General features: G+C 51.7%; 1 protein-coding gene across 2 annotated transcripts in view; it reads left to right on the top strand.

The window, feature by feature from the left end:
- Positions 1-27108, top strand: part of ADAM12 (ADAM metallopeptidase domain 12) — a 350145-nt gene that overhangs the window by 227980 nt on the left and 95057 nt on the right. Inside the window, exons 5-7 of one of the 2 annotated variants that reach the window (XM_047824703.1) lie at positions 2718-2794; positions 18113-18299; positions 26031-26096. In XM_047824703.1, coding sequence (XP_047680659.1) covers positions 2718-2794; positions 18113-18299; positions 26031-26096 — 330 coding nt within the window. Of the gene's footprint in view, positions 1-2717; positions 2795-11964; positions 12257-18112; positions 18300-26030; positions 26097-27108 lie in introns of those variants that run through there. The other variant, XM_047824704.1, reaches the window with a different exon arrangement.

Below are 27108 nucleotides of genomic sequence, written 5' to 3'. Positions count from 1 at the left end.
AAAGGGAAGAACAGACCTCATCAAAAAAATCAAAAAGACCTGCTCGAGAAAATGAAAAGGCAGCCCACAAAATGGGAGAAAATATCTACAAATCATAGATCATAGCATGTACCCAAGAGAACCAAAAGCGTGTGTCCACCCAGAACGTTGTGTACAAATGTTCACGGCAGCACTATTCACACTCGCTTAAAAGTGGAAACAACCCAAATACCCATTGACCGATGAATGGATAAGCAAAATCCAGCATTTCCATACCATGTGATGTTATTCAGCCATAAAAAGAAATGACCCATTTCTTTCCCAGCTAAGGGAGCCTTGAAAACATCATGCTGAGCGAAAGAAGGCCAGGCACAAAGGGCCACGTGTCGTATGAAGCCACTTCCACAAAACGAATGAGTGAGCAAATCCGTAGAGACAGGAAGTCGATTAGTGGTTGCCAGCAGTTGAGACAGGAAGGGAGGCCCCAGGGAAGTGAGTGCCCGTTGTGAATGTGCTAACACACCAACCGTATGCTTTTAAAAGGTGAATTCTATGGTATGTGAATTTAATCTTACTCAAAAACAGAGAACTCGTTCTCCCTGACATCGAAATGTCTGATGGAACAATAGGAACTAAAACAGCATGGTATTGGCACAGGAAGGGACAAGTGGAGGTGTGTCACAAGTGGAGCAGCTCGTGGCACACAAAAGCAGGGCTCCGTACATGTGTGGGCATCCCGTATATAGCAGGTAGCAGCTCAGAACCTAAGAAAAGGGCCAACGGTGGGAGAGGAGCACTGGGTCTTAGTTTAGGGGGGAAAGTTAGATTCTTACCTCACACCCCTCAAAAACTAAATTCCAGATAGATTAAAGAGCCAAGTATAAGACTACAGGAATAGACGATAAAGAAGGACGTCTGCGTGACCTTGAGGAAAGTCTCCTTAAGCAATACACAAACTTCATAAAGAGAAAGATGGAGGGGCGCCTGGGTGGCGCAGTCGGTTAAGCGTCCAACTTCAGCCAGGTCACGATCTTGCAGTCCGTGAGTTCGAGCCCCGCGTTGGGCTCTGGGCTGATGGCTCAGAGCCTGGAGCCTGTTTCCGATTCTGTGTCTCCCTCTCTCTCTGCCCCTCCCCCGTTCATGCTCTGTCTCTCTCTGTCCCAAAAATAAATAAAAACGTTGAAAAAAAAATTAAAAAAAAAAAAAAGAGAGAGAAAGATGGAAAATTTGACGTTGTAAGAATTGGAGACTTCTGTTTCCTACAACAAAAGATATCGTAAGTTAGTAATAGTAGGCCAAGTATGAACCTCCTGAAATTTTGGAGAACTTCCAGAATCGATAACAAACGTCAAGACAGCAAGTGGCTGGCCTTGTCATCTCCCGTCTTAAATTGCCTTTCAGATAGTCTCAGAATTTTGTCCTCTCCTCAGTGACAGATAAACTTGACCCCTTTGAAGAAGTGTTATTGGATGTCATTGGCCACTCAAACCCCTGCGGTCCTGTTTCTTAGCAAAGTCAAGGTGGTCTTGGGAATTTTGGGTTTTGTTGGGCAGGACGACTGGCCACCAAACTGTGCCCTGGGGAAAGCGAGCGGGCCACCTGCCAGGAGGAGAGGGGCCGCGTGCCCAGGTGGGCTCAGCAGGGACGGCCTGGAGCCCACGAGCCCACCTCTCCTCCTCCACCCACGACACTGCCCTTGGCTGCCAGGCCCCGCAGCTGGCATGTGGAGGCCGTGAATGAGGCCAGCTGAGTATGCCCCGCACTTCCTGCCCGTCAGCCTCTTAGCTGAGGCTGCAACATGACCTTTGCCTTGTTGATTCTGGACGGATATCGTCTCAGTAAGGAAGCGTCCGTGCCGCGGTCTCTTTTTTGCAAACGGCGACATTATTTGAGACGTGGGTTCTGCAGGCATGTCACACGGGGATTTTCGTCACGGATGGAGAAGACCTTCCTATTTTGTCTTTCCTGCTGAGAGAGGCTCCCAGCTCTCGCCTGGGCAGTGCGGGGGGGGGGGGGGGGGCCTCCACCTCCTCTGTCATCTGCTTTTCTGTTTTCACAAGCCCTAGGCTTCGGTCTCCTTTTATCACATTTCGCAGTGTGCTTAAATCCCCCGTGCGGTTCCCCATCTGGTCACGAAAGACAATTTACAGGGGGGTAAAAATGGCGGGGCCTGTGAGATTTGTTCTGCCGCCGGATTTCGTGAGGCACCCCGCGTCAGGGCTTTCCCGAAGGGTGTCAGAGAGACAAGAGCAGGACTGGGGCACAGCTATCACCCCACTGATCATCCTGAAGTAAATCAGGCCTTCGTGCCAGAGATCCTGGCTGGGTCACGCTGGGTTCAGCGTGAAATATTAAGGGGCACCTGGGTGACTTACTGGTCGAGCGTCCGACTCTTGATTTCAGCCCGGGTCATGATCCCAGGGTTGTGGGATCGAGCCCCACATCGGGCTCTGTGCTGAGTGTGGAGCCTGCTTGGGATATTCTCTCTCTCTCTCTCTCTCTCTCTCTCTCTCTCTCTCTCTCTCTCTCCCCCTCCTTCCCTCCCCCACCCAGCCCCTCTCCCCCATGCTCGCTCTCTCTAAAATAAATAGAATTGAAAATAAATAAATATTGAGACCGCTGGTTCAATATTTCATGCCAAAGAGACGCCTGTAGCTGCCAACGCGTGAAGGTGATTGGGGGCGGTTGTGAGCGGGTGAGAAGACACCGAGACTGAGCCTCCTGTCTCCTCCTTCCAGGGTCACTGTTACTACCACGGACACGTGCAAGGATCCTCCGGTTCCACAGCCAGCCTCAGCACTTGCTCTGGCCTCAGGTAAGCGGCTCTGGTCTGCCCCACAACTGCGACCTCTTCTCGAGCATCGAGAGTAAATGGCAAAGGCAGAGAAGCCCTGCCTGACAGCTCGCAAGAGCACCGTGCCCCAGGAGCTTCAGTTTCTCTGCCACCACAGACTCTTTCTAGAAGGTTCTACGGGCCTGGTCAGTCGAGAGCCACTGAACCGGTGGAGTTACTCCACCCTAGGATTTTGTGACTGTCTTTCGTTTATGTGGCCCGTGTGCTCAGTAATTCCCGGTGTTAAGAGGTAGGACCTCAGGTATTGGCGTTCGGGCTGCTTGCTTGGTACACAGGCACAGGCCTCCTGTCGCTAAGAGACAAAGCAGAGGAACCAGTTTAACAGAGTTCAAGGTGAGCTGAATACAGGCGTGGGGTGTGGGGGCTTCTGCTACGAGGCTGTGGCCCGTGTCAGGACACCGTTCTCTTCTGTGGCTGGACGAGCCCGTACAGCTCATCCTTCCAGACCACACTCACTGGCCACCAGCTGGCTCTCGTGCGCTCCCCGGCAAAACCAGCCTGTCTGACAAATTTCCAGCTGCCTCAGCCTTTTTCCCGTGTTTATTCACTGCCTTTGTGAACCGACAGCTTGAACCCCCCAAGCCCTGCTTTGCTTGGGCCCCGGGGTGCCTTCGGGGACAGAGAGAGGACGGCCTGGGTGCCAGCTTCCATGAGACCAGGGCTGCGTCCTGCGTCAGCTGTAACGCCACGTCTCTGGGAGTCCCATGTGGGAGCCTGCACACACACACACACACACACACACACACACACACACACACAGGTCAGTCAAGCTCCCACAAATCTGAGGGAGGTGGTGACCACACTGGCCCTCGTCAGGGTGTTAGCCGCAGATGAAGACAGAGCCTCAGTGAACGTTAATGGGAAATGGGCGCGTTCTCAGAAGCGGTGCCTCCCATTAACCCCGACACATGTAACAAACACGCCTGGACTAATAAAGGGCGGCGGTGGCCTGTGCCTTCCTGGCCACACTGGCAGCGGTGAGGAGCTCTCCAGCGCGACCCAGAACCCGGGGCCTGGCGCGCGCCCAGGGGCACGCTGGCAGGTGCCTGTCCCCGCCCGGTGGGGCACCCGGTGCCAGCCGCGCGCCCTGGTGCCCCTCTGCCCGCCCCTTACTCTCACTCGCGTGTCAGGTGCACAGAGCCCAGCGGCCCCTTCCACCCCACCTCCCTCTTCCGTCCCGTCCCCGCCCCCACGTGCCCTCCATTAACGGACAACGTGCGTCCTTCCGAGCCGACACCCACGCTTTTCGACCCAGGCCACCTGCACAATTTACAAAGGTCGCCGGAGAGCATCCTGCCTCGCTCAGCAGTTTGTTTTTGGGTTTGGCTCCTTTGACACCCATCCTTTCCGGCTGATGTGGGGCTGGCTTCTTCCTTTGACAAATACGCTTGAATTCGCCTCGTCCCTTCGCACGCTCCCCGATGTGCACGGAGGTGCTTTCCAGCTTTTCTCGGTTGCAAACGCTGCTGCGCTGCACGGGGGGGCCTCGCACGCTCTGTGCCTCCGTGCGCAGGCCCCGGAGGAGCGAGTGCTGTTGTGACAGTCCCGCCACCCTGTTCCTCCACGTGGCCGCCTCACTTTCCACTCTGGCCATCGGAGGCGAGCGCCATCTCTCCTGACATCTTCCCCCATCCCTGAAATACCTGCTGTACTCAGTGTTTATCACTGGACTCCGACAATATGTACAAACAAGCTCACCCTCCCCCCCCCCACTTGGGTAAAATGCCAGCTGTGGCCTCCTCCTGTGCATGCAAAGCCCTACGCGTGCGTGTGTGTGTGTGTCTATCTTCATAAAAATAGTCACATCACACAGTTCACCCTCCGGCTTGCTCTGTCCCCTGATCCTTCTGTCTCCGCAAGTCAGGAGGCAGAGACTTGAATCTCTCTTTGGTTCACTCCATGGAGGGCATACACACATGCACACTTCTGCGCACGATTGCTTTTAGAAAGCGCTTTTGGTATCCCGTCCGAGTAACGCTATGGAGCTCAGAAACGCCCGCCGATCTGATACGAGAACAGAGCTATCTTGCTGTTGTTGGATTTGCTGCTCTGCTGTTACTCGTTCTTCGGCACACGTTCCTTGAGCGCGTCCCCTTGCCAGCGCCGAAGGACGCGAGGGGTGAGCCGTGCGGACGCCTGCAGGAAGTACATTGCTGACAGAGGGAACAGTATGCGCGAAGCCCCCGAAGCCGGAAAATGCCCGAGGTCGGGGGCCGGTGTGGCTGGAGTGGAGCAGGAAAAGGAGGCAGCGGACGCTGAAGTCAGAGGAAGAACGGAAGGGCGGGATCGGGAGGGGCCTTGGCCTCCCTCTTCTGTATAACCGGTGTCACGGGAACCTTGTGCTGAGGTCTGACTTACCGTTTCCACAGGTCACTGTGTGGCCACCGCGCTGAAAACAGGCTGTAGGGGGTACATGCAAGAGCAGAGCTCAGCTAGATACCTTCCCAGTAATCCTGACGAGCAGTGGGGGCCTGGACGGGGGCCTGGACAGAGCCGGCACCTGCAGACGTGCGAGGGTCCAGAGACGTCCAGAAACGTCCAGAAACGTCTTCAGGGGTTTGGAGAGGCTGGTGACTGTAGCATCTGCACACTTCTGACCATTGCCTTCTCCACCGAAAGTGCTCTGTGTCTGAGTCTCGCTCCCCCGAGGTGGCGTGGGGCACAGCTACACGAAAGGACCAAGCCCCTGCTCCTGAGTGATGACGGAGGAAGCCGTGGGGAAGTCACTGACGAGGCAGGGGCAGCCATACACGTGCGGGCCCAGCAGGCGTGGTGGGCACCAGTAGAGGTGACGAAGCACCTCAGTCGCAGGTGACGATATGCAGAAACGAGGACAATGGCTCACCTGGGAGGCACCGAGGTCCCCGAGGGAAGGACTTCAAACAGTGAAGTCTGTCTTGAAAGGCTGTTGGGGGAAGTGGTGCCAGCCAGGTGTCAGCTGGGGCAGGGAGGTGAAAGGATATTCAGGAGAGAGTCGGGGGAAGGGTACTTTGGGGATGGACCGTGAGTCCCAAGAGCACAGTGGGAAGGTTCGAGGGGCAAAGAGAATGAGGCTGGGGGTCAGGAGATTTAAGAGCTGTGTGGGGCCAGGGCCCAGTCTTCATGCAAAAGCCAGAGCTCAGGCTCCTGGGGGAGACAGAGGTGAGCAGAGGTGAAGGACAGGATGGGGTCAGACCTGATGGCATCTGGAACGAAGGGGGGTGACCAGTTCAAGGCAGATGATCGGGGGCCGCCACGAGATGTCTCTGCCCTCACACACAACAGCCCGAGCAGTGAACCAGCTGTGCAACAGTGGACAGGTCACCGGGCCTCTCTGAGCCCCAGTTTCCTTGTGTGAAAATAGAGATTCAGCCTCCGGCTGAAATGGTGGCTTTGAAAGCAGATGCAGCGACCTATAGGAGAGCCAGCCCTGTGCCTGACCATGAGCGAGCAGCCGGCGGAAACACCATCAGACTCTCGAGACTGTCTCATGTTCTTTGATTCTGGGACCGGGCCAGGCGGGAGGTATGCTCACGCGGTACCTCTGGGCTCATTCTATGCAAAGCTGTACTCTTCCTGAGGGAACGGGGTTGGACACCCGCAAGGCCATAGTGGCAAAGATCACATGTGGGACTCACAGACACCCTGCCCTGTGGGGTACCCAGTAGGCTTGAAAGGAGAATCTCTAGTACACACGTGGAAAGGGAAAGTCCAAAACTTACCGTTGCTTCTCTCTGGAGCCTAAAAGATGAATCTGTTTGTTTAAAGGCCATTTATTGAGGGCCAGGTGCTTCTTCAAGGCTTCAAGTTAATATAAAGGCCAATGTGAATGAAGAATAGGAAAGCTAATTCCAACTGGCTTTAAAAAAAAAAAAAAAAAAAAAAACAAGCAAAAGTTGGAGGTAGTCTCATGCTACTTAAAAGGCCAGGAGTGGCTTCAGGCATGGCTGGATCCAGGGTCTAACTAATGCTACCAGAGTCCACCCCGTCTCTACTCTGGCCTCCACCGTCTTCTGTGTTGGTTTTATTTTCATGCACAGCTGATCTTTGTGGTCACAGAGAGGCTGCGGGCAGCAGGCAGCTGCGGGCTTACATCCTCAGAGGGCTGTCTTTTGAGTTCAGCAGAGTTCCCCCAAACACAGCTGATTGGCCCTAACTGGGTCCCAGGCCCATCCCTGAAGCAGCCACAGTGGCCAGTGGTAGGTATGACGCTCTGGTTTAACTCCCTGAGCCAACCTGGGGGTGAGCCATCCCCAACCCTGGGAATGGAAAGTGGGAAGAGTGCGCGCATCAAGGGAAACCAGTGAGCTTTTGCCAGAGAAAGGACGAATGAGGGCCAGGATCCTTGGAAATGAATGAGCCCCCTCCACACATTGCTGAAGAAGTTTCAGACCGTCAAAGTCCAGACGTATCTGGATCGGTCTGATAATAATTTTCAGGTGATTTTTCATAGGCTTCTCAAACTTTTTTTTTTTTAAGGATATCTTTTTTTTTCCCCAACGTTTGTTTATTTTTGAGAGACAGAGACAGAGCATGAGTGGGGGAGGGGCGGCGAGCGAGGGAGACACAGAACCCGAAGCAGGCTCCAGGCTTCGAGCCATCAGCACAGAGCCCGACGCGGGGCTCGAACCCATGAACTGTGGGATCATGACCCGAGCCGAAGTCGGATGCTCAACCGATTGAGCCACCCAGGCGTCCCTCAAACTCTTGATGGGTAAAGAAAACAGGGGTATCTCCAAGGTATTCCTGAGAGCTCCTTTTTATGATAAAAATTATTTCCTAACCAGTGACATTAACTAATTTTCTTAAACGAAAAGGAAAAATTGGAGAGTATTTCCCAGAGTGATATTCAAATGGGATAAATCTGCCCTCTGTGCTTGGCCACGCCCCTCGGTCACAACTCCCATCCTTCTTCCCAGGGCTGCCCCCCAAAGGGGCAGGTCACTGTCCTCCCACACAGAGAGGTCAGCCTCTCTACCCAGATTGTGCGGTGTCCGATTCCCAGCCTGCACCCCTCCTCGTCTCCGGCACTTGGACAGTGTTCCCTCCCGGGCGCTTGGCACAGACCTTCATGTGACCAAGAGGAACCCTGTCAAATACTTGTGGCTGGGGTTTCAGGAAAAGTCAGAAGAGCAGGTACTGGGCCATCTGGGGTCGACCACCAAGAGGGGTGGGAGCGGCGGTGGGGAGCCCCGAGTGGAGATGGCGCGCCTGGGAATTTTGACTTCCCAGATCGTTGTGCCATTGTTACAAAAGCAGCAGACCGTGCATCGACAGAGAAATTCCGGAGTCACATAGTCAACCTTGAGATCCCGTAAGTGGAGAATCAGACCAGAGAAAAGGCTGTGTTCCATCAACTGCTGTCACTGGAGGAAGAACCAATGGAGACGGGTGCTAAAGGAGAAAGGCAGCTAGCACGGCCCCAGCCGGTGGATTCTGAGAAAGAAAATAGGGATTCAAAATTAAATTCAGTGTGGTGTGACCCCAAAACACATTCAGATCGAGGACTGTGGAGGGAAACTCAAATGTCCTAGGGGACACATGACTTGGAGGCCAGCAGATTGCTTTTGCGGAGAAGGAACACCCTGCTCTGCTTCCAAAGGGCTCGATCAAACCTGGGCCGGCCAGGAGAACTCAGTCCCTGAGGAGAGAAGAGTGGGGACAAGCCACCAAGTCAGCCTTCTTCATTTGAAGCTGAGTGGGGAGGACGATAAGGAGAGAGAAGCCTAAAGATCCGGGTAGAAAGCAGGATAAAAAAGAGCTCTTTAATCGAGGGGAATGCAGTGCAAGGCGGAAAAGGGGCCATAAAAGTGAGTGTGGCCACGGAGTCTGTCCCTGCTTCGAAAGGACTCCAAGCCAAGTGCAAAGTTCAGGCATAAGTTAATTTTCTACTACATCGCACGTGGCCCCGAAATGCCCCGTCCTCGTCGGTGCAGTTTCAGGGCGAAGATGCGGGATTCTCCTTTGACGTTCTGATCTGTCATTTGCTCTCCCTGCTCGGTGCCTCGCCCCCCACCCCTCACCTCACCTGCCTCGGGGGGGGGGGGGGGGGGGGAGGGGGCCCGTGAGCATCAGAGACTCCTCCAGGCCGCAGAGCGCGGGGACCCAGCCGTCGCGTTGCGGGGGACAGAACCCTGCTCCCGCCCGAGAGGCCCTAAGCTGCCGGGACAGACACCCGGCCCTGGCACACTCCCCCGTGTCCTGATTTGATTCGTAAATGCCACCTTCCCATCCCAGTCCTGCTCTCTGCCTGCAGCGGGAGCTCCTTGAGGGTAGGGACCGTCTGGCACCATTTCCGGTTCCCTCGCTCCGCCCGCTCGGTTCCGACTCGCGTCTGGCACGACAAGTCTTGGGGGCTCACGCTCTGGGGATCGGCCAAGAGTTTTGCCATCGCCTGCAGGTGTGGTGGTTGAAATTTGGCTTAAACCTAACTCAAGCCCACCGTTCAGTTGACAGATGAGGAAACTGCCGTCTAGAGTTGCAGACGAGCATTGGTTATGAGAATAACTGTACTTCGACATGGGGTTTAGGATCCTGGGGCGCAACGTGCACACGCGCGCACACTTACACCGTCATACCCGTGCCCTTGCACACTCACACTTGCGTGCTCACACGCACATACTAACACACGTGCATGCACACATATCCCGTGGGGTGGTGGTGACATTCGGGGGACGCCAGACTGCGTCCATCATTACAGTTTCTGCTTTCACGACGGGGAGGCCAGAGTTATCACCACCACGGTGCGGAGCAGCTGAGAGGCTCCGTCATCCGGGGCCCCGTCCTGACGCCCGGCTGGGAGATGCCGATCCCACAGCAAACGACACTGTCCCCGCTTTCCTCCTCCCAGCTTCTGTTGAGAGAGGGAGAGGGAGAGAGGGAGGGAGGCATCTCCTGCATTTATGCAGGGCTCTGCATTCTTCGTGCGACGCTCACCACAGCCAGTGGGTGTCACACTCCTCAGGTGACAGATGCAGAAGTGGGGTCCCGGGGTCGCTCGGCTGCGTCCAGCAAAACCACCTCAGTCCCAAGTCTGGCTAACCCCTCGTTCCATATTAGTCCTGCTAAGCCTTTTGCACAGTTTGGAGCCTATCTTCTTTTGCAGCCCCGTCGTCCTCTACCGTGAGGAAGCTCCCCCTTCCCAGCCGCACTAGTTTCTAGCTGTTTCCAGAACAAGCCTCACAGTTCTTGCCATCTTTATCCCTGGTTGCCCCTCTGCGTGGGACGTGCTTCTCTCCCCACCTCCCATTTGGCTCTGGAAGTTTCACCAAGTCAAATGATGCCTCCTTCACGAAGCCCCGCCCCGACCCCAGAGCCCATCCGGGGACCCAGGAGTTTGGATTTGGACATTTTGGACTTTTGAGGGAGAGCGGAGCAGGGGCGAGCCGACACTATAAATATCTGCTCACATCTGTGTGTTAAAGCGCCCATCCTTCCTCGCTCCGTTGATAGTTGGCTGGTATATCTCGCTATACGTTTGCATACCTTGTAAGGACCTTCAGGATGGGGAACATTTCTGGTACGTTGCTTGTAGCACCTGAAGCTCTTAGCACTGGCCGTCAGTGGGGGAGACTGTACAAAATGCTTTCAAAAATCCAATTCCATAGAAATATTCAGATGCAAGTCTATGTGTTACCCCCAATAAACGCACACATCGTTGTGTTCCTTTAAACCGTGTGATATAAAATCGTCACACTAGATTTTATATAATGAAATCAAATATAGCACGAAATGCAGAAACACTTCTTGCCACATGCTATCGAAAGATAGTAAGTCAACTTAGTTTTCAAAGGGCAGCACTGACCGTGTCGTGATCCACGGAATCAGAAATAACCATTCTAAGGAAAGTAAGCATTTGCAATTTAAGGCAAAGACAGACACTGTAAAAAACGAAAACAAACAAACCCTCTGCTTTAATGGAGGAATCATTATTTTATTATTTGCAACTTAACAAACAAGTTCAATTGACCCATTTGAAGAAAGGAAGCGGAAATCTCAGCTGAGGAGGTGAGAAGGGAAAGGAATCTTAGGAGGAAACGCAGACGGAGGGAGCGAGGCAGCCTGGGAATGAGCCACGGCCTCTAGCCCGTCCGGTGCCGTGTGCTCACCGCCCTTCCCGGCGCCTCGTCGCTTGACTCTGGTCACTCACCTGGGCAGATGTGGCTTTTTACAGATCTCACGGCTCAACCTAAATGGCCTGCGGCAAAATGGTCTAACGGGCCAGGAAGTCAGGTGCGTGGAGATGATCTTGCCTTTACTTTCAGGTCTGCTGGACCGTGAGTTCCAGGCAGGCAGGGCCCTGGGCTCAACGTAGAACCTGCCCTGTTGTAGGTGTCCAGTCACCTTTGGTGGCATAAACGTGCTCTCCCCAAGCCATCAAGTGGTCGGTGACACTTAGTCCTAGCCTGTCCAAAATTGTTTTAAAAAATCTCTGGAGCGCAGTAGGCCATGTTAACGGAGAAATTGGCAGGGAGTGGAGGTGAAGCCAACCTGGCCCTGAGCCCTGCACTGGGACCCTCTGCTCGCTCTTCTTCTAGGGGCTGGCCTCCGCGGCCTGCCCTCCGCCCCATGGCCACGCCTACCATCGCAGGTCGGGGCTCTCCGTGTCCCTGCCTCCTCCTCCCCTGGGGACATTGAGTCCTCAGTCCTGCAGGATCATCTGTGGCAGCCAGTGCTGGGGTCACAGCTCCTCCGCTCCCTCTGCAGGGTGGCGCCGGTGTCCCTCCCGAACGTCACCCAAGGTCAAGTGTGGGCTCTCCCCTGCTCCACTCTGCCTCGAAACTCCAAAACCTCCAAATCCAAACTCCTCAGTCCCTGGATGGGCTCTCCTCCTGCCTCTTTTCCATGAAAGGTCCAGCCCGCCTCTGGCGCCTCAACTTGGCCCCCGGCGACCTTTGATGACCCCCCCCGCCCCCGTCGTGCTCACGGCCCCCCCCACGCTTCCGCATAAAGTGTCTCCTGTTCCCATTTCCCCGTCCCCACCCTGGATCAACCCTTGCTCCAAAAATGTCTCGGTGCCTCCCACCCATGCTTCCTGCCTCCGCCCTTTCCTTCACAGCCATCTTGCACATTCCAGAAGGTCGTGTTTCAAAAACGCGGCTTGAGCCTGACGCGAGTCCTGCCACCCCGCTGCACGCAAAGCCACGCGGCTCCCCTGCGGCCCACTCGCCCCTCCCGCGCTTGTGCCAGGGTTCCCGCACACGCCCGCTGCTCACCGGCTCACGTACTGGTGGCCCACTGGCCATGCCAGTCCCCGCGCTGGGCCAGGGAAACCAAAACAAACAAGGAAGATACTCCCTGGGCGTGGAAAGCAGCCAGATGGCATTTGCATGCCACGCAGCGAGGGCTGTGAGGTGGGGGCGTCCACAAAACCGCAGGGGAAACCACGGAAGGGACCAGCATGCCGGGCGATCCTGAAGGTCTGGCTGGGCTGGGCCGTGAGGGGTAAGCGCCAGCCCGGAAGGTCACTGCAGCCAAGGGCAGCCACGGGAACGGTGACAGGACTTCAGGTGGGGACGCTGAGGAACGGGACATGGCCCGGGCCTTAAAGCAGCTGGCATCCCAGCAGGTCAGAGGGGTGGCCGCCAACGGTTACACTGCAGAATCTGAGAGCGCGTCGTGGGGTGGGGGCGGGGCAGGCAGAGGAAAGAGGGGACACGCAGCAAGAGCAGAGTCCTGGCGGCCAGGAGGCCGAAGCTGTATCAGAGGCACACTGGAGTGCGCACGGAGGGTGCGGACCGGTACGTGACGAGGCCGTGGTGCAGCCAAGGCCAAAGCCAGGGAGAAGGAGGGAGGCAGAGGGCAAAGCCTGCATCGTGTGTCCCGCCTTCCTTCCGCGGCCCCCACTGTGAGTCTGCACCCGCCCTCCCGTGTCCTCAGTGTTCACCTGTGCTCTCTGACCTTTCTCTCTCCTCGACTCTTGCTCCTTTGAGGCCACTCACCTGCCCTCCAAGCCCTCCCCATCCTCCCAGACTCCCCTCAAGGCCCCGTGTCTCACACAGGCCATTTGTGACCCCTCCCTCTGTCAGCACCGGGCTGGCCACCCATCCCGTGGGCGGCCTTTGCCCTCGAGCTCCGCTGTGGCCTCCCCGGCGCGAGTCCTTGGTGACTGAGGCGAGAAGGCCGGTCACCCCGTGTGGCCAAGGACGAGGGATGGACTTGGGAGCCACGTCCACCTGGGTCTTCCTGGCTGTGCCGCTGACCAGCCGTGTGACTGGGTGAGTTGCCTGGCTGCCATGACGAGCGACCCCGAACTTGGGGGCTTAGAGCGACAGAGATTTCTTCTGTCACAGTCCTTGAGGCCGGACGTCTGAAGTCAAGGAGTCAGCAGTGCTGGAGGGAGGATCCACCGTGGGTCCCTCCTGGCTCCTGGCAGCTCCTGGCAACCCTTGGCGTGTCCTGGCTTGTGTCACTCTGGTTTCTGCCTCCACCTTGATGTAGCCTCCCCGCCATGTCCCTGTCTTCTCCTTTTTCTCTAAGGGCACATGTCATTGAATTTAGGGCCCACCGTGAATCCAGGATGAGCTCACCTTGAGATCGTGAACAAAAATCACACCCGAAAAGACCCTTTTTCCAAGGGTTCCATTCCTAGGTACCTTTGTTGGAACTTAGACATATCTTTTTGGGCAACACTATTCAACCCACTACAGTGACCTTGGACACTATTCAACCCACTACAGTGACCTTGGACCATTGGCTTCCTCTTAGTGAAAGGGGCTCATGATACCTGCTCTAAAAAGATTGCTCTAAATATTAGAGAAAACAGAGGGATTCAAAAGCCTGGCTCATGGGGCGGGAGAGCATAAGGAGTGACTGTTGATGGGTACATAGCTTTTTGGGGAGTGATGAAAACATTCTAGAATCAGTGGTGATGTTTGCACAACGCACTGAACGTACTAAAAGTCATCGAGTTGCATGCTTTAAAAGAGTGACCTTAGCTGTTGTTTTTGAAAAGGAGCCTGACTCACGGGGTGGTCTCTTCATAAATCGTAAGCTGCTATTATTATTACCGATGTGCCAGTCACAACTGTTATTAAAATCTTTTATAATAGTTTAACGTTTTACCTCTTCTGTCATGCCTCCCAAACCCGGACGTGAATTACATTTGAAACGGGAACCATGGGTGAGATATCCTTGTGTGTTCTACCTTAGCTAGCCCGGGCTTTGCATGCAGTAGGGGGCACTGCCTATTTGTTTTGATTGTACATGAGTCGTTCTCATGGAAATTACTCGTTGGAAATAAGCCCAACGGGGCTTGCGTGTTCAGTAACATCGCTGCAATCACTGTATCCAGCGTGCGTGAGGTGGGATATTACTTTTACCCATGGGCTCCCCCAGGAAAGGACTGAAATTAGATTTCATGCCAACCGCGGTTCTAACTTATGACTGACAGCCTGATATTGAGACCAGAAGTCTTTTTTTCCCCACGAAAATTCAATTAGCAGTTGAACATGGAACCGGGTCCGGATAATTCACATATTCTAATCGTTGCCTTATTACAGGTAGTCAAAATCCATGCGCCACTCTCCGAATTGCCCGGGAGTCGTAAGAAAGATCATACTAAGAACCACAGCAGGAGGCTGTGTTATTGCCTGATGCGCCACTGCTTTGGAGATTAAAAACTGAATTTTGAGAAAAACAAAAACTTATCTGGAGGAAATATAGGCCTCCTGAGTTTTCACTTTGAGAGCTAACAAAGTCAATTTAAAATTTTAATAGATTCCTCTTTGTTGCCGTTGAAGGAAAAACACCACGATTTTAAACTTTTAAGGAAGGCTGCCTATATTCAAAGCAGCCACTCCATTTCTCTGGCTCTTTTTCCTTCTCGTGCTTCTCACGAGAGGCCCCACCTCCCTCTCACAACAGCGCTGGAGGGAAGCAAGAAGGCGTGAGGGTTGAGAGGCGCAGGGCTTGGGCCCACGGGTCCCAGCTCTGCCTCCAGCCACCTGCGTGTCCTTGACAGTCAAGATCACGGCCAGAGATACAGCCGGGTGCAGATCCATTGGGTGATCAAGGCAATGAGCACAGCCCAGAGTGCCATCAGGTGGCCCTCATCATCCCCCAACCATGCCTTTCTGTTCCGCTTTCCTCCGTTCGTATACTCAACTCACTGCCCAAGATCTCAGCCTCGCTCCCCACCATGGAGGCCGGTCCAGGATCCTCCTGTCTTTCCCTGGAAAAGGTACCCATGGTCTTCATTTTCCTGCCCCGACTCTGGCCAGGGAAAAAAGCCCCAATTTCAGAGTGTGCTGGATTTAAATTCCATACTCCGAGATACTTCCAGCTCCAAGTTTACAACTAAATATCTATGACATTCAGCTTAAATTACACTCGCTTATCTAGCTCGGGGCCAGCAAGGGCTGTGAGAACATCAAAATTTTACATCTCAGAAACCCTGAATCCTTGAGTTTTGTGTCCACTGTTGTTTCCAGCAACCTCTAGGGCTAAATGATTAATTATACTCAAGACAGCCCAAAGCAATTATTTAATTAAGCTGCATTACAGGCTGCGAGTTGTTTGGAGCAAAGGGAAAGCCTTCACCCCAGTTTCTCAACATCTGGCCCTTGGATGACTTAAAAGATAAAAGGAGATATGAGAACATTTTTATGACTAAGTAGACAATTTCTAAAATTTTTCCATAAAGTAGAAAAACTTTTTCAGTAATTTGTTTCTCGTGATTAGAACTTGGTGACATGTTTTACTGTGAGGGTTCAGCTCATTTAAATCTAATGCAAAATAGAAGACGTTGGTGTATGAAGTGAAATGTTGGGATCATCTTTGTTTTGGGGCAAGAAAGTCAGTATTTTAGCAAATCTATGCTTTCCCTTCAAGTGTGTTTGTTTTCCGCATTCCCTTGGCCTATTTTTTAAGTACTCTGTCTTAATTTAGGTTCTTTAAAGTCAACTTTAACAAACAAAAATCCCCCATTACCCGTTCCAAACTTCAAAACCTAAGTTTTATTTCACGAGGAACTTTTTAAGAAGAGAGATACAAGCCGCCCCAACAGAGAGGATGGCCAAAGTCTTATCTGTACGGTCTACTGGAGACACATGAAGACATTAATTGGGGCACAAGCATCCAGACATGAACTTGCTCTTTCCCACTGCCCATAACTTCATTCCATTGGACTGGTAGAGTAAACCAGTTGAATAATAATGAACTGAGTAGAGTGTATTTGTTCACCGGTTGTGTTCAACATAAGTATGTGACTCATTCAGACCTCTTCCTTCCATCCTATGTGAGTACTGAAATACTGTCATTCTATTCAACTCGAAGAGTGACTATTCACCCATAAATGGGCCATCCATAAGCATAAGATGGCACTTGCTTTAACAGCGCATGTGCTAAAATTTTGAAACGAGAAGCACAGCACGAACGAAGAGTCGAAATAAGCAGTAACGAATGACATAGGAACATGTTCTAAGGTCCCTCTTGTGGAAACAGGCTCAGGTTTTCTGGAGAAGAGGGATGGAGCAATGCGCTTTTTCAACTCTTTCTTCAGCACTGAGGCGTCCTTGAGTTGAGGCAGTGTGAACCGTGTGTTAGAACTACTGCCTGAAACCTGAGCCTGTGGACCTCATCCATAGTCCTGAATCTTCTGACGTGACCTGCAAAATATCGTAGACATGTGCCTGTGTGAATTTTTGTGAGAAGGGTATAAACAGGTTCAGGTCTCCAAAAAGGTTAAGGCTCACTCTGTCAGACGTGTCTGTTTACAATGTGATAAATCTCACATGACGTGTTAGGCATTTCTCTAGCGGAGAGGTTGTGGTTACCTTGCTAAATAATGGAAGTCTCTAGAAGCTTCCGTTATTGCGTGGGAAGAGTCTTAAAGCTGCCAATTTTCTATTACTCAAATTGCCATTTCTCCAAAGAAAATCCTTCTTTCAACACCAAGAAGAGCCTTTTAAATTACTTTATCGTCCCACACTGGAAAAGAGAGAAACAGAAACCATCATGTAGGGCAGTGTTCCCCTAACACCGGAAGGAAGCTGACCGCCTTAGGCTAGCGCTGCTCATTTCTGGAAAGCGGAACATTGTCTCGGCTCTGTCATGCTCCAGAAGGGCAGACGTGCATCGTGGTCCCTGGCATGATGCCACCTTCTCTCTCTGCAAGGCAGAGAATGTGTAACAAAGTTGCCTGTTTTTTAAAAGAATTTATACCTTTATTCCCAGATCGAAAAGTTACTTCAGAGTTCCTTTGTATTGAAGTATTGAAGTTACTTCAGTAATTAAGGAGTTACTGTCATTCGCAGAAATGTATTTATCATATTAATGCTATATTTCCTATCAGGGAGTCACAGATGGCCAGTATGTGGGCAAATGTGTTATCAAAGCACAGGACCTTCCAGAAATTGTCAGTCTTTGGAATAACAGATAGAATTATTCCAGATTTGGAATAATAGAAAGAAGCCTAATCCTTGGACCTGCCCTTGTTAATAACAAAGAGGACAGCTACCATTTAAGCACTGATCTATGGCGTCCACAGGACTAAAAGTTTCCATTAGATGACATAGCAGCCCAGAGAAATAGGTATTACTATCCCATTTGCCAGGTAAGGAAACCAAGGTCAAAGAAGTCAAGTTCACACTATTAGTAAGTAGCAGAGCTAGACCTTACACCCAGACTGCCAGACCCCTAAGGCCGCCTTGTCAACCTCAGGCCCAGGATGTTTCCCAGCAGTCCTCTCTCCTATAAAGAGAGATCCACCTTTAGCCAAGTCACAGACCTCAGCCTTCAGGAAGCAGTCCTAATGCTTTGTGCCCTTACACTGCTTCCTTTGTTGACACGTCTCCCACAAATAAGTAGAAGTGGGTGCTCAACCTTACAACAGAATCCTTTCAAATATTTAGGAAACGTAGTAGACCAGACTGAATAATTCACATGCAGGAATTTGCCTTTAAAGAAAAAGATTTCCCTCCTGAATCACACCTGCTAATTCAGATAGAGTTATTTTCCAAGGCAGAGGAAACAGCGTTTCTCTCAACCCTTTTTGCCAGTAAAAAAAAAAAAAAAAATTGTAAATTGAAATTAAAAAAAATAAATAGAGAGAGGCTAAATGCAGTCTATTCTTTACCATGAAATATTTGAACAAAAAAATTTCCCAGATTGTTTTCAAAATATTTGCAAGAAGAAAATCCATGCAAACATGTTGCACAGAAATGGCCTTAAAACCCGAGGATATAAATAAATTGGCCTTTCTCCTGCCATTCCTTCCCTTGTTAAGAACAGGGCCTTGGCCATAAACAAGAAGCTACCTTTAAAAATTATATACTTTTTTCCTTCTTTCTTTTTCAACAGGGGACTTATTACATTTGAAAATAACACGTATCTCTTGGAACCAATGAAAAATGAAACCAATGAGTACAAGCTCTTCCCGGTGGAGAACCTGAGAGGCACCTGGGGGTCCTGCGGATCACATCACGGCACGTCTGCCCCGGCTGCAGAGACCAGGCTCCCGCCGCCCTCCCAGACGTGGGCAAGAAGGGTAGGGGACACCAAGGCCGTGCTCCTGGGGGTGTGGGGACTCCAGCTGGGGGCACCCAGGGCGAGGGCATCTGGAGGAATTTTGCTGTCTGGGTGTTGTGTCTGCGGGATGGAGTTACCCGCTTTATCCGGAGCGGTTGCCATCACCTGTGCAGAGCGAACCCAGATGCTGAAACCTCCATCGTTGTTTTGCAAATGTCAGTCTCGGCGTCATTAACCGATGATAAAGTCGGGCTCAGAGGCCGACAAAATCACCCTTCGTTACGTGTCTGAACCGACAGGGGCCCGGACCCATGGTCGCACCCCCACCATTGCACCCGCCTCCGTAAACAAGGCGAGAACAGGCCCTCCCCTGCCCTTGCCAAGCAGTTCTGCTGCTACAGGAGAAAGACAATTTGGAGGTTTCTTCATCCACCAGTCTGTTTACAAATAGGGTCTTCATTGTGATTTGCGTACCATTCCCGGTCTTTGCCTGCGTGCCCGTGCAGAGGTGACCAGAGTCCTGGCCACGCAGGGCTGCTGAGGAGCCTTGCTTAGCCCGGTCCGTGATGCCAATGCCTGGCCTTCCTTCCCAAGACCGTCCAAGCTCTCTGTGTTTTCTGGCCACCTGCTCCTGGGCCTGCTCATCAAAGGTCTCTCCCTCTGCTACAGAAGTGGAAAGAGTCGTTGCCTGATGGAGTCTGGGCCGCTAACCTCCCTCCCTACTAAGTGGACAGAAACACAGAGGCCTCAACAGCCCGTGGTGCAATACCACGAAACCTCCACCCCAAATGACTGCCTGACCCTTTTACGTCCAGCATTATGTGGGCCCCACAGGCCACAGCGGACACTCTTTTTTTTTTTTTAAACATGCACAAATTTATTCATTTTCTACTGGGGTGTCATTTTTTTTAATGTTTATTTTTTGAGAGAGACAGAGTGTGAGTAGGGAAGGGGCAGAGAGAGAGAGGGAGACACAGCATCCGAAGCAGGCTCCAGGCTCTGAGCCATCAGCACAGAGCCCGACGCGGGGCTCAAACTCGTGAACCACGAGATCATGACCTGAGCTGAAGTCAGATGCTTAACTGACTGAGCCACCCAGGCACCCCGCGAACTCTCTTAAAAAAGGAGGAGGGTAGCCACATCTGGCTGGGGGCCCTGCCTTTCAATGAGCACAACCAGATAGGAAGTTGTCAACAACTTCCTGATTTTTCATCTCTGGCTTTCCTGTCCCCCTTTTGACAAGAAATCAGGAATTCATAAATATGATGTCAAATGTGTGATAATTAGATGGCCCAGGGACATGTTCTTCAGGGTCCCACTTAACAGACAGCACATTTTGTCTTTCCTGACTTTGAATGTTACACTGCTTAACATTCAACATTCCATACATATCATTCCCCTTCGTTCATTCCTAGTCATTTGTCTGAGTTCCACCAGTAAACATTATCCTAAATGATTTCTTCTTCGTAAAATATCCCTCGCAGCTGTGACTAGAGAGTGTTCCCCTCGCCTTCATTTTGATGTCGTTGATTCTCTCCATCCTGGTCTTCTGCCTGTGTGACCCTAACATCCTCGATTTCTTAATATGCTTACGAGATTTTAGGGGCGCTGTGGTGGTTCAGTTGGTGAAGCGTCTGACTTTGGCTCACATCATGATCTCACAGTTCGTGGGTTCGAGCCTCAAGTTGGGCTCCGTGCTAACAGTGTGGAGCCCAGAGCCTGCTTCGGATTCTGTGTCTCCCTCTCTCTCTGCATCTCTCTCTCTCTCTCTCTCTCTCTCTCTCTCTCTCTCTCAAAAATAAACAAACATTAAAAAAAATTTTAATATGCTTAAAAGGTTTTCTTTTAATGTTTATTTTTTTTAATTTTTTTAATGTTTTTATTTATTTTTGAGACAGAGAGAGACAGAGCATGAGCAGGGGAGGGGTAGAGAGAGAGAGGGAGACCCAGAATCCAAAGCAGGCTCCAGGCTCTGAGCTGTCAGCACAGAGCCCGACACGGGGCTCGAACTCGGGAATGGCGAGATCATGACCTAGGCTGAAGTCGGACGCTTAACCGACTGAGCCTCCCGGGAGCCCCTGCTCACAAGATTTTCTATGACAGGTGCTTGCCACTCTTCTTCCTTCTCTTGCGCATCACGCAAAAGGGTAAGAACCCCCGTCTGGGACTGTGGCCCACCTTGACACTGAGACTCAGTGGTGGAGACCGAACGTCCCCCCCCGCAGGGAGCAAAGCTTGAAAAATCTGCCCCCTACACACACCTGCCTACGGCAGTTACAGAGAGTTTTCATCCTGCTTTTTTGCATTCCCCCCCCCCCCCACGCGCACGGTAGAGTGACAAATTTAAGAGCTGGAGTCACAAAGTCTGGCTTCTGTGGTCCCCAGGGCACGTTTCTTTCACTCTTGCGACACTCTTGCCTTCCATTCTGGACCTCAGAGAGGAGGTGATGCATCGGTAGCTCTTCCAGTCATAAACAAGTAGAACATTTGCATTTGGCTTTGGAGGTGCTTTGCTTTGAGACCCCAGCACCCGTGCTGCGAGATTTACAACCTGACGGCGTCAATGACACTCAAGTACGTTTGCCATTCCGTGCGGAAGTACGACCTGGGTCTCCACCCGCCAGCCACATTTTCATTCTTTAAGCTCAGGGCTCTCTCGACCTACGATTGGCACCGTAATCTCCAGTCCTTCTGGCTTCAGGAGGAAGGCAGAAAACCAGACCAGCAGCGCCGTTTTTGTTAACAGTTCGTATTGCGGTGTAAGTGAACCTTTAAATTGAAAAGCGAAGGCTCCGTCCTCAACGTTTTGCTCTAGAAGTCGCTGCGATTGTTTTCACGGAAGAGAAAATGTCTGTGACTTCAAGTCCATCTACATAATGAAAATGAGACAAAAGCGTCATTTTCAAAGAAGGGGAATCCTTGGGAACTGGAACGGCAGGCGAGATGGTCTGGGATGGCCTCTCGGGTAAATACGAAAGGGGCACATTCGAGTCACGTGCCGCTCACCTGCCTCACTTACAGCCTCCTTCTTTTATGCTCCACAAAATCAATGTCACTGCGGCTTGTTCCTCTTGTGTATGCACTACGGTGACCGCCCTCGGCTTCGCCCAGCATTTTCTGGTGACTGTTGCAAAGATTGGTTTGCAGGCTGAGATTTTTCTGCAGATACGTGCGTTTTCCTGCCCGGAGCAGCAGGAATAAATCAGCGCTCAGGGTTTGCACTGGCTATACTGTGAGCCTGAGGTATTGTTTGTCATTTTTACAAGGCTCTACATTCGGTGTTAGTGAGGACCCAGGTTGCTCCTGGCAGGGCGCCTGCCGTCTCCAGCTTCGCAGTCAGATCGCGCCCCCGCAACCCACGGAGCCCCTGCCGCTCGACTGTCCTGTAGACTCACCGCCCTCCTTCCCTGCCCATCAACCAGCCATTCGAGAATGCAAGCTCATTTGAACACCGGCCTGAGCAAGCTATAGGCGAAGGCTTGGTAAATCTGCTACAGGAGGAAAATCACATAATACGGCCCAAAGGCACATGTAAATTGTGTTTGAATTATCCTCTCTTTGGGGATTATCTGTGCTGCGGTTCCCCTCCATTAGTGTGGGTAATTATGACTCAGATGCAAAAGGCGATAGTTCCTCTGGCAAACAGTGTTTGCTCAGGCTGCTGAGCTGGTCGGGGAGACCCTGCCGTGTTTCCTCAAACGTAGCCACTCGGGGGCACCCGGGTGGCTCGGTCGGTTGAGCGTCCGACTTCGGCTCAGGTCACGACCTCGGGGTTGGTGGGTTTGAGCCCCGCGTCGGGCTCTGTGCTGACAGCTCAGGGCCTGGAGCCTGCTTCGGACTCTGTGTCTCCCTCTCTCTCTGCCCCTCCCCTGCTCACGCTCTTTCTCTCGCTCAAAAATAAATAAACATTAAAAAAAGAAAAAGAAAAAAGTAGCCATTCAGAAACGGGCCAGGACTACCGCTTTTGATTTCTAGACAGCCTCTCCTATTGGTTTGGTAGAAGACACAGTTGCGGTGGTGACAGGAGTGGCAATAATCCTACCCGTCCTCCGCAGAGCCTAAGGATAGTGGAGTATCCGGAAGTGGCCAGAACCACGTGACCTCATTGATTGCAGCAGGCGTAACGTAATTCCTCTCTGACATAACCATCTGCATATCCATCCCTCCCTTGGTCGTTCGTTCCTAGATCTTGCTGGTAGGTAACGGGGGCGGTTCCACAGCTGCTTCTTTGGCCCTGAGTCCTGAGCATCCATCAGTGTGAGCCGAACCCCCAGAATCTCCAGGTGTGGATTCTTATTAAGACCCAAATCGATGAAGACCCTGGATAAATACATAACAGATCTCGCTGGTGCCACTGGCGTTTTGAACTCAACTCCACTTGTCCCGTTAACATTCAGTTCACCGGACTGAGCCCGTTCTTCTGGCTTCTCGCCTCTTCGGCTGGTCGTTTCTGCAGCCCGCGTCCTGGCCGGGCCCCGGAGGCTGTCCCCCCACGCTGTCCGTGTGCTTCACCCCCACGCAAGTCACTGCCAGGATGCAAGAGAAGACCTCACACAGCGGGAACCAGGGCTCAGCTTCTAAATACTCACAAAGTGACCTCGGAGTCAAGGCAAGAGCCTCGCGCGAGCCAACAATGACCCTTCTCTACTCAGAGGCAGATACACCAAACTTTTGATCTGTTTAATTTGCCGATCTTGCCACCCTTGGAGACACTGGCCCGGGCTCCGTTGTTACTGTCTCTTGATGGTGGTTTTAGCCCAGTCAGCTGGAGGCCATTCGCTGATCTTCATGGTTGCTGTCCCAGCGGTCGCCAGCCATCACCTGCACTCCTGGCTTCCACCATCGTCTTCCAATAATCCGTCCTCCCAGCAGCCAGAGTGACATTTTTAGAACCTCACATGCAGGGACTCCCTGTTGCTCTCAGGTCACCTTCAGCCTCCTTGCCGTGGCCCCTGCCCCATGCACGTCTCATCCGCAACCCTCCCTCCGCCCTAGACTATGGAGCCCTCCTGCCTGTTGCTCTAACACCGCCTGGTCTCCCAGCCTCAGGACTTTTGCTGTTGCTGTTCCATCTGTCTGAACACTGTTCCTCCACACATACCTACTTCTCTTCCTTAGGTCGCAGCCGCCTTAGTCGCACGCCCCCATCTTTAACCTCATGGAGACAGCACCTTCCACAGACTTAGCTGTATTTTTGCTAACTTTTTATTGTCACCCCATCCCCCGGCCCCTCCTGGGAGGTGAGCCTCGTGAGCACTTTAACTTAGGTTGTTTGTCCGTCCCCATATCCCTAGCACCTAACATCACGCCGAACACAGAGCTGCAGTAAATACTTGTGGGGCGAGTAACGATACACAAATAGTCTGGCCCCTATGGGGAAGGAGGTTCGATGAGAGTTTATCGAAACCCTAATCTTAGCTTGTTTTTCTGACTTGGGTTGGGTTAAGTCCCCAGGGCCAAAGTTCTTGCTGTAGCATGTTGGGGGATATTCTGTCTCCGGGAACTTGGCTGTGACAACTTCAAGAGGCCCAGGAACTGGTTCCCTCTTGAGCAAGACTCCGAGAACGCCTCGGTCTCCACCTTGGAACCGAGACTGCTGGGCCACGTTCAGGGGATTATTATGTTCCTGTCTGTTTGGGGAAGGGCTTTTGTTTATAACCCCGACAGTGAAAATTCAATCAAGCAACCAGTTTCAAATGTTGCTCTGCATATCAAAAATTTTATATACGATTTTTTTTTTTTTTTGAACTGGACGGCCCAGATAGGTCGAAATCATGCGGAGGTAATTTAAGCCTCTCTGTGTGCCGCTGACGGAGGAATGAATGTTCGCGGCCATGAGCCGGCCCCTCCCCCATGGCTTTTTATTATTATGTGGTTAGGCTTCTCTCTGAGCTTGCAATTCTCTGAATTCATGAGAAAATCTGGACTCCTCTGAAAACTGCAGAGACAGGAAAATTGCGTTCATGTGTTTGTTTTCATTATCTGGAATTGTGTATTTTCTAAATGATGATCCAAGGCCACTTGGAAAAATCCCCTGGTCCTTCATTTCACCCCTTCGTGGTCTGAAAGGTGTAAGTGCCTGAACAACCAAGGCCCTTCCTGCGAGTTTTTCAACAGGAGATTAATTCATTTTTTCTGTGATAGAGCTGTATTTTTTCCTGGAGGATTCGCTGAATCTGTTGGTGATTAATCGCAGAGTCGTGGGAGAAAAGGAGACTTCTGCGTCTTTCACACCGCGATAAGGGAAAAGGGCCAGATCTTCACCCCTTCCAAAGGTGTCGCATTTGGGGGTACACGAGCGGGTACGGCCGGGGCTAATCTTTTCTCCCGTCTGAGTCCACAGCTATCACCATAAAGCCTGCCTGTAACACATGGTCATGAAGCTTGACTTCTTATAACGTGGTAAAAATATGAGAAATGATACCTTTTCCCTCTTCCAGAAGGTTTCCAGATTTCTTGAGGGATACCTAAATTCATGAATCAGCACAGCTGGGCGGCGAGCAGGAACACTGCTATGATACAAACATTTTTCTTGTAAAAATCCTGTTTGGAAGATCCTGGACTGATGGGGATTTGTTTTATAAAAGATGTTTCCCTCGGGCTTATGTGACTGGAAAGCTGATTCAAAGCATGCCTCGGTCATTTGTGCCGTTGTCTGAAAGCATGGCCAGAGCACAAGAGCTTTAACCGGGCAGCAAGATCGTTAACGCAGACACCAGCCCGTCCGTCGCGGGGACCAAACCCAGCTCGACCCCCGTTTCCTCCAACTGCCTTTCATTGCAGAAGCAGAAGGCTTTGTTTTTTTTTTTTGTTTTTCATGTGTGCTTTTGAGACCACCCTCCAGGAATTGCTCTTTTTCTCCTAAAAGTGCCTTTGGGATTCTCCCAGTAATTCATGGAAGAGTGCAAATGTTGTTTTGAGGAAGCTTGATTAAAACGTAACCCACTTCAGAGGCTGCCTTCACTAGTCATACGTCTGCCATCGCCCCCTCCTCCATGCCTGCCCCTTGGTGCACAGTCTCTCTATTCCTCTCCGCTCCTTCACCCTCCCCAAAACCCCTTCTCCAGGGCCTGGAGTTCAGTCTTTCCGTTCTTCCTTTCTTGACACTGTTTCTTGCTGCTCTTGATCCTTTCTGGTTTTACCCTTAGCACCTCCTTCTTGCCCGACTCTGTTCCAGCCTGGCCGTCCCCCATTGTCCGGACCACTCGTCCTTTGCTTCTAACTAGATTTTCGCATGATCGGCCCCGAGGAGTAAGCTGCCTGAAACGTGCTATTCAGTGTTGCCCCCAAAAGTAGGCCATAGAGGGGAAGGCGACACACATGAGACGCTGGATGGCATCGTCTTCTGTAGCGATCTTCAAATGTGCCGCAGGTGGCTCAGAATGAATGGCCATCGGCTGGCTGGGGTTCCGGAGAGTTGCTTTGGTCTGACTCATCTACGTGCATGTTTCGTGTAATAACGTTCTTGACTCGTTCTCGTCCCGCCGCCATCAATGAGTCAGAGGGCAGGTGGGATTCCTCTTGAAGGATTTCCCAGATAGAAATGGAGGCCGGTCACCCATGTGGAGAAGGTTTTCCAGAGGTTGTCGGGGTTGGAGGTGAACTTCAGAGGGGACAGGGGTAGGGCCAGTGGCGGTGGTGAGGATTCTCTCGCCTCAGTTAAAGGGTGTGGGTCCAGAGATACAGGCAGTGTTCTGGAAGCCGCGGAGAGGTGTTATGGGAAATTAAAGTCCATGTTTACTTTTGGCAGCATAAAAGAGAGACCCTCAAGATGACCAAGTACGTAGAGCTGGTTATTGTTGCGGACAACCGAGAGGTAAGAGCTTTATAAAACTTCTCGGTACAGTTGGTTAAAAACAGAAATAGGGAGAAGAAAATATTGAGCAAGTTATCCCTCGCCCTGATTAACCTCATTTTCTATGAGCCCTTAAAAGCATTGGAAACAACCCGTTGAAGCGGTTTCCTAGTATTATCACGTATGAAATATTAAAAATGCACCTGATATTCCAAAATAATGGCAAGGGCTGCAGTAAAGGCAGGACTGCCCTGTGGCTAAGGTCCCCAAACAGAAGTATTTGGGGGAAATGGCAGATGGCTTGAGAAGGTATTCTACAGCATTTGGGGGGAAAGTTGGGCTTAAAAATGTCCGACGCATCCCAAACCAAAATGAATTAACGAATTCAGGCTGCAGGGACACGGCAGAAAAACTGACGTGTGCTTCGGTGCTACGTTAGCTTTCTTCCTTTCATTGGTTTCCGGTGAGCTGTTTTGAGATGCTCTTCTCTGAATTCCTTCCTCACCTCTGCCACATGGTCTGAGTGAGGTGACTTTCTCTCATGAACTCACTCGACACCTACGAATGAAACAGGCTTGACCGTTTCTCAGAAAACTGTTCCCGTTCAGGAAGGTCAGATTTGAGGGGAGAAGGGGGCCTCATTAACTTTTCTCCCTCCTCCTCTGCCTTGTTTGACTGGTGGCCATGAGCTTCTATTCCTTTTACTGTTTCTTTTTTAAAAACACATATAAAGGAAATTTCTGATGATGTTAAAATCAAGTTGATGATATGAAAAATGGCTTTGGACTGCCTTCTCGCTGTCTGTTCTCTCCGCCAACACATGTCACAGCCTCCACCATTTGTGAGGCTGGAAAAATCGCAGAAGTGGCTGTCTCCTGAGCGCTTGGCTTGGGCAAATTTCAGGGAGTTTCAGAAAGTCCCCAGACAGGGAAATTTACTCATCAGGATGGGAACTCATTTCACCGTAAACTGGGGGGGGCCCCGGGGGGGGTGTGAAGCCTAAGACTTCACAGTTCCAGGAGCTGGGAAGATG

This window comes from Prionailurus viverrinus, chromosome D2, assembly GCF_022837055.1.
Source record: "Prionailurus viverrinus isolate Anna chromosome D2, UM_Priviv_1.0, whole genome shotgun sequence".
NCBI classification, from domain to species: Eukaryota; Metazoa; Chordata; class Mammalia; order Carnivora; family Felidae; genus Prionailurus; species Prionailurus viverrinus.
Note: the sequence above shows the minus strand (reverse complement) of the source record. Positions and strands in the feature narration are given on the sequence as shown.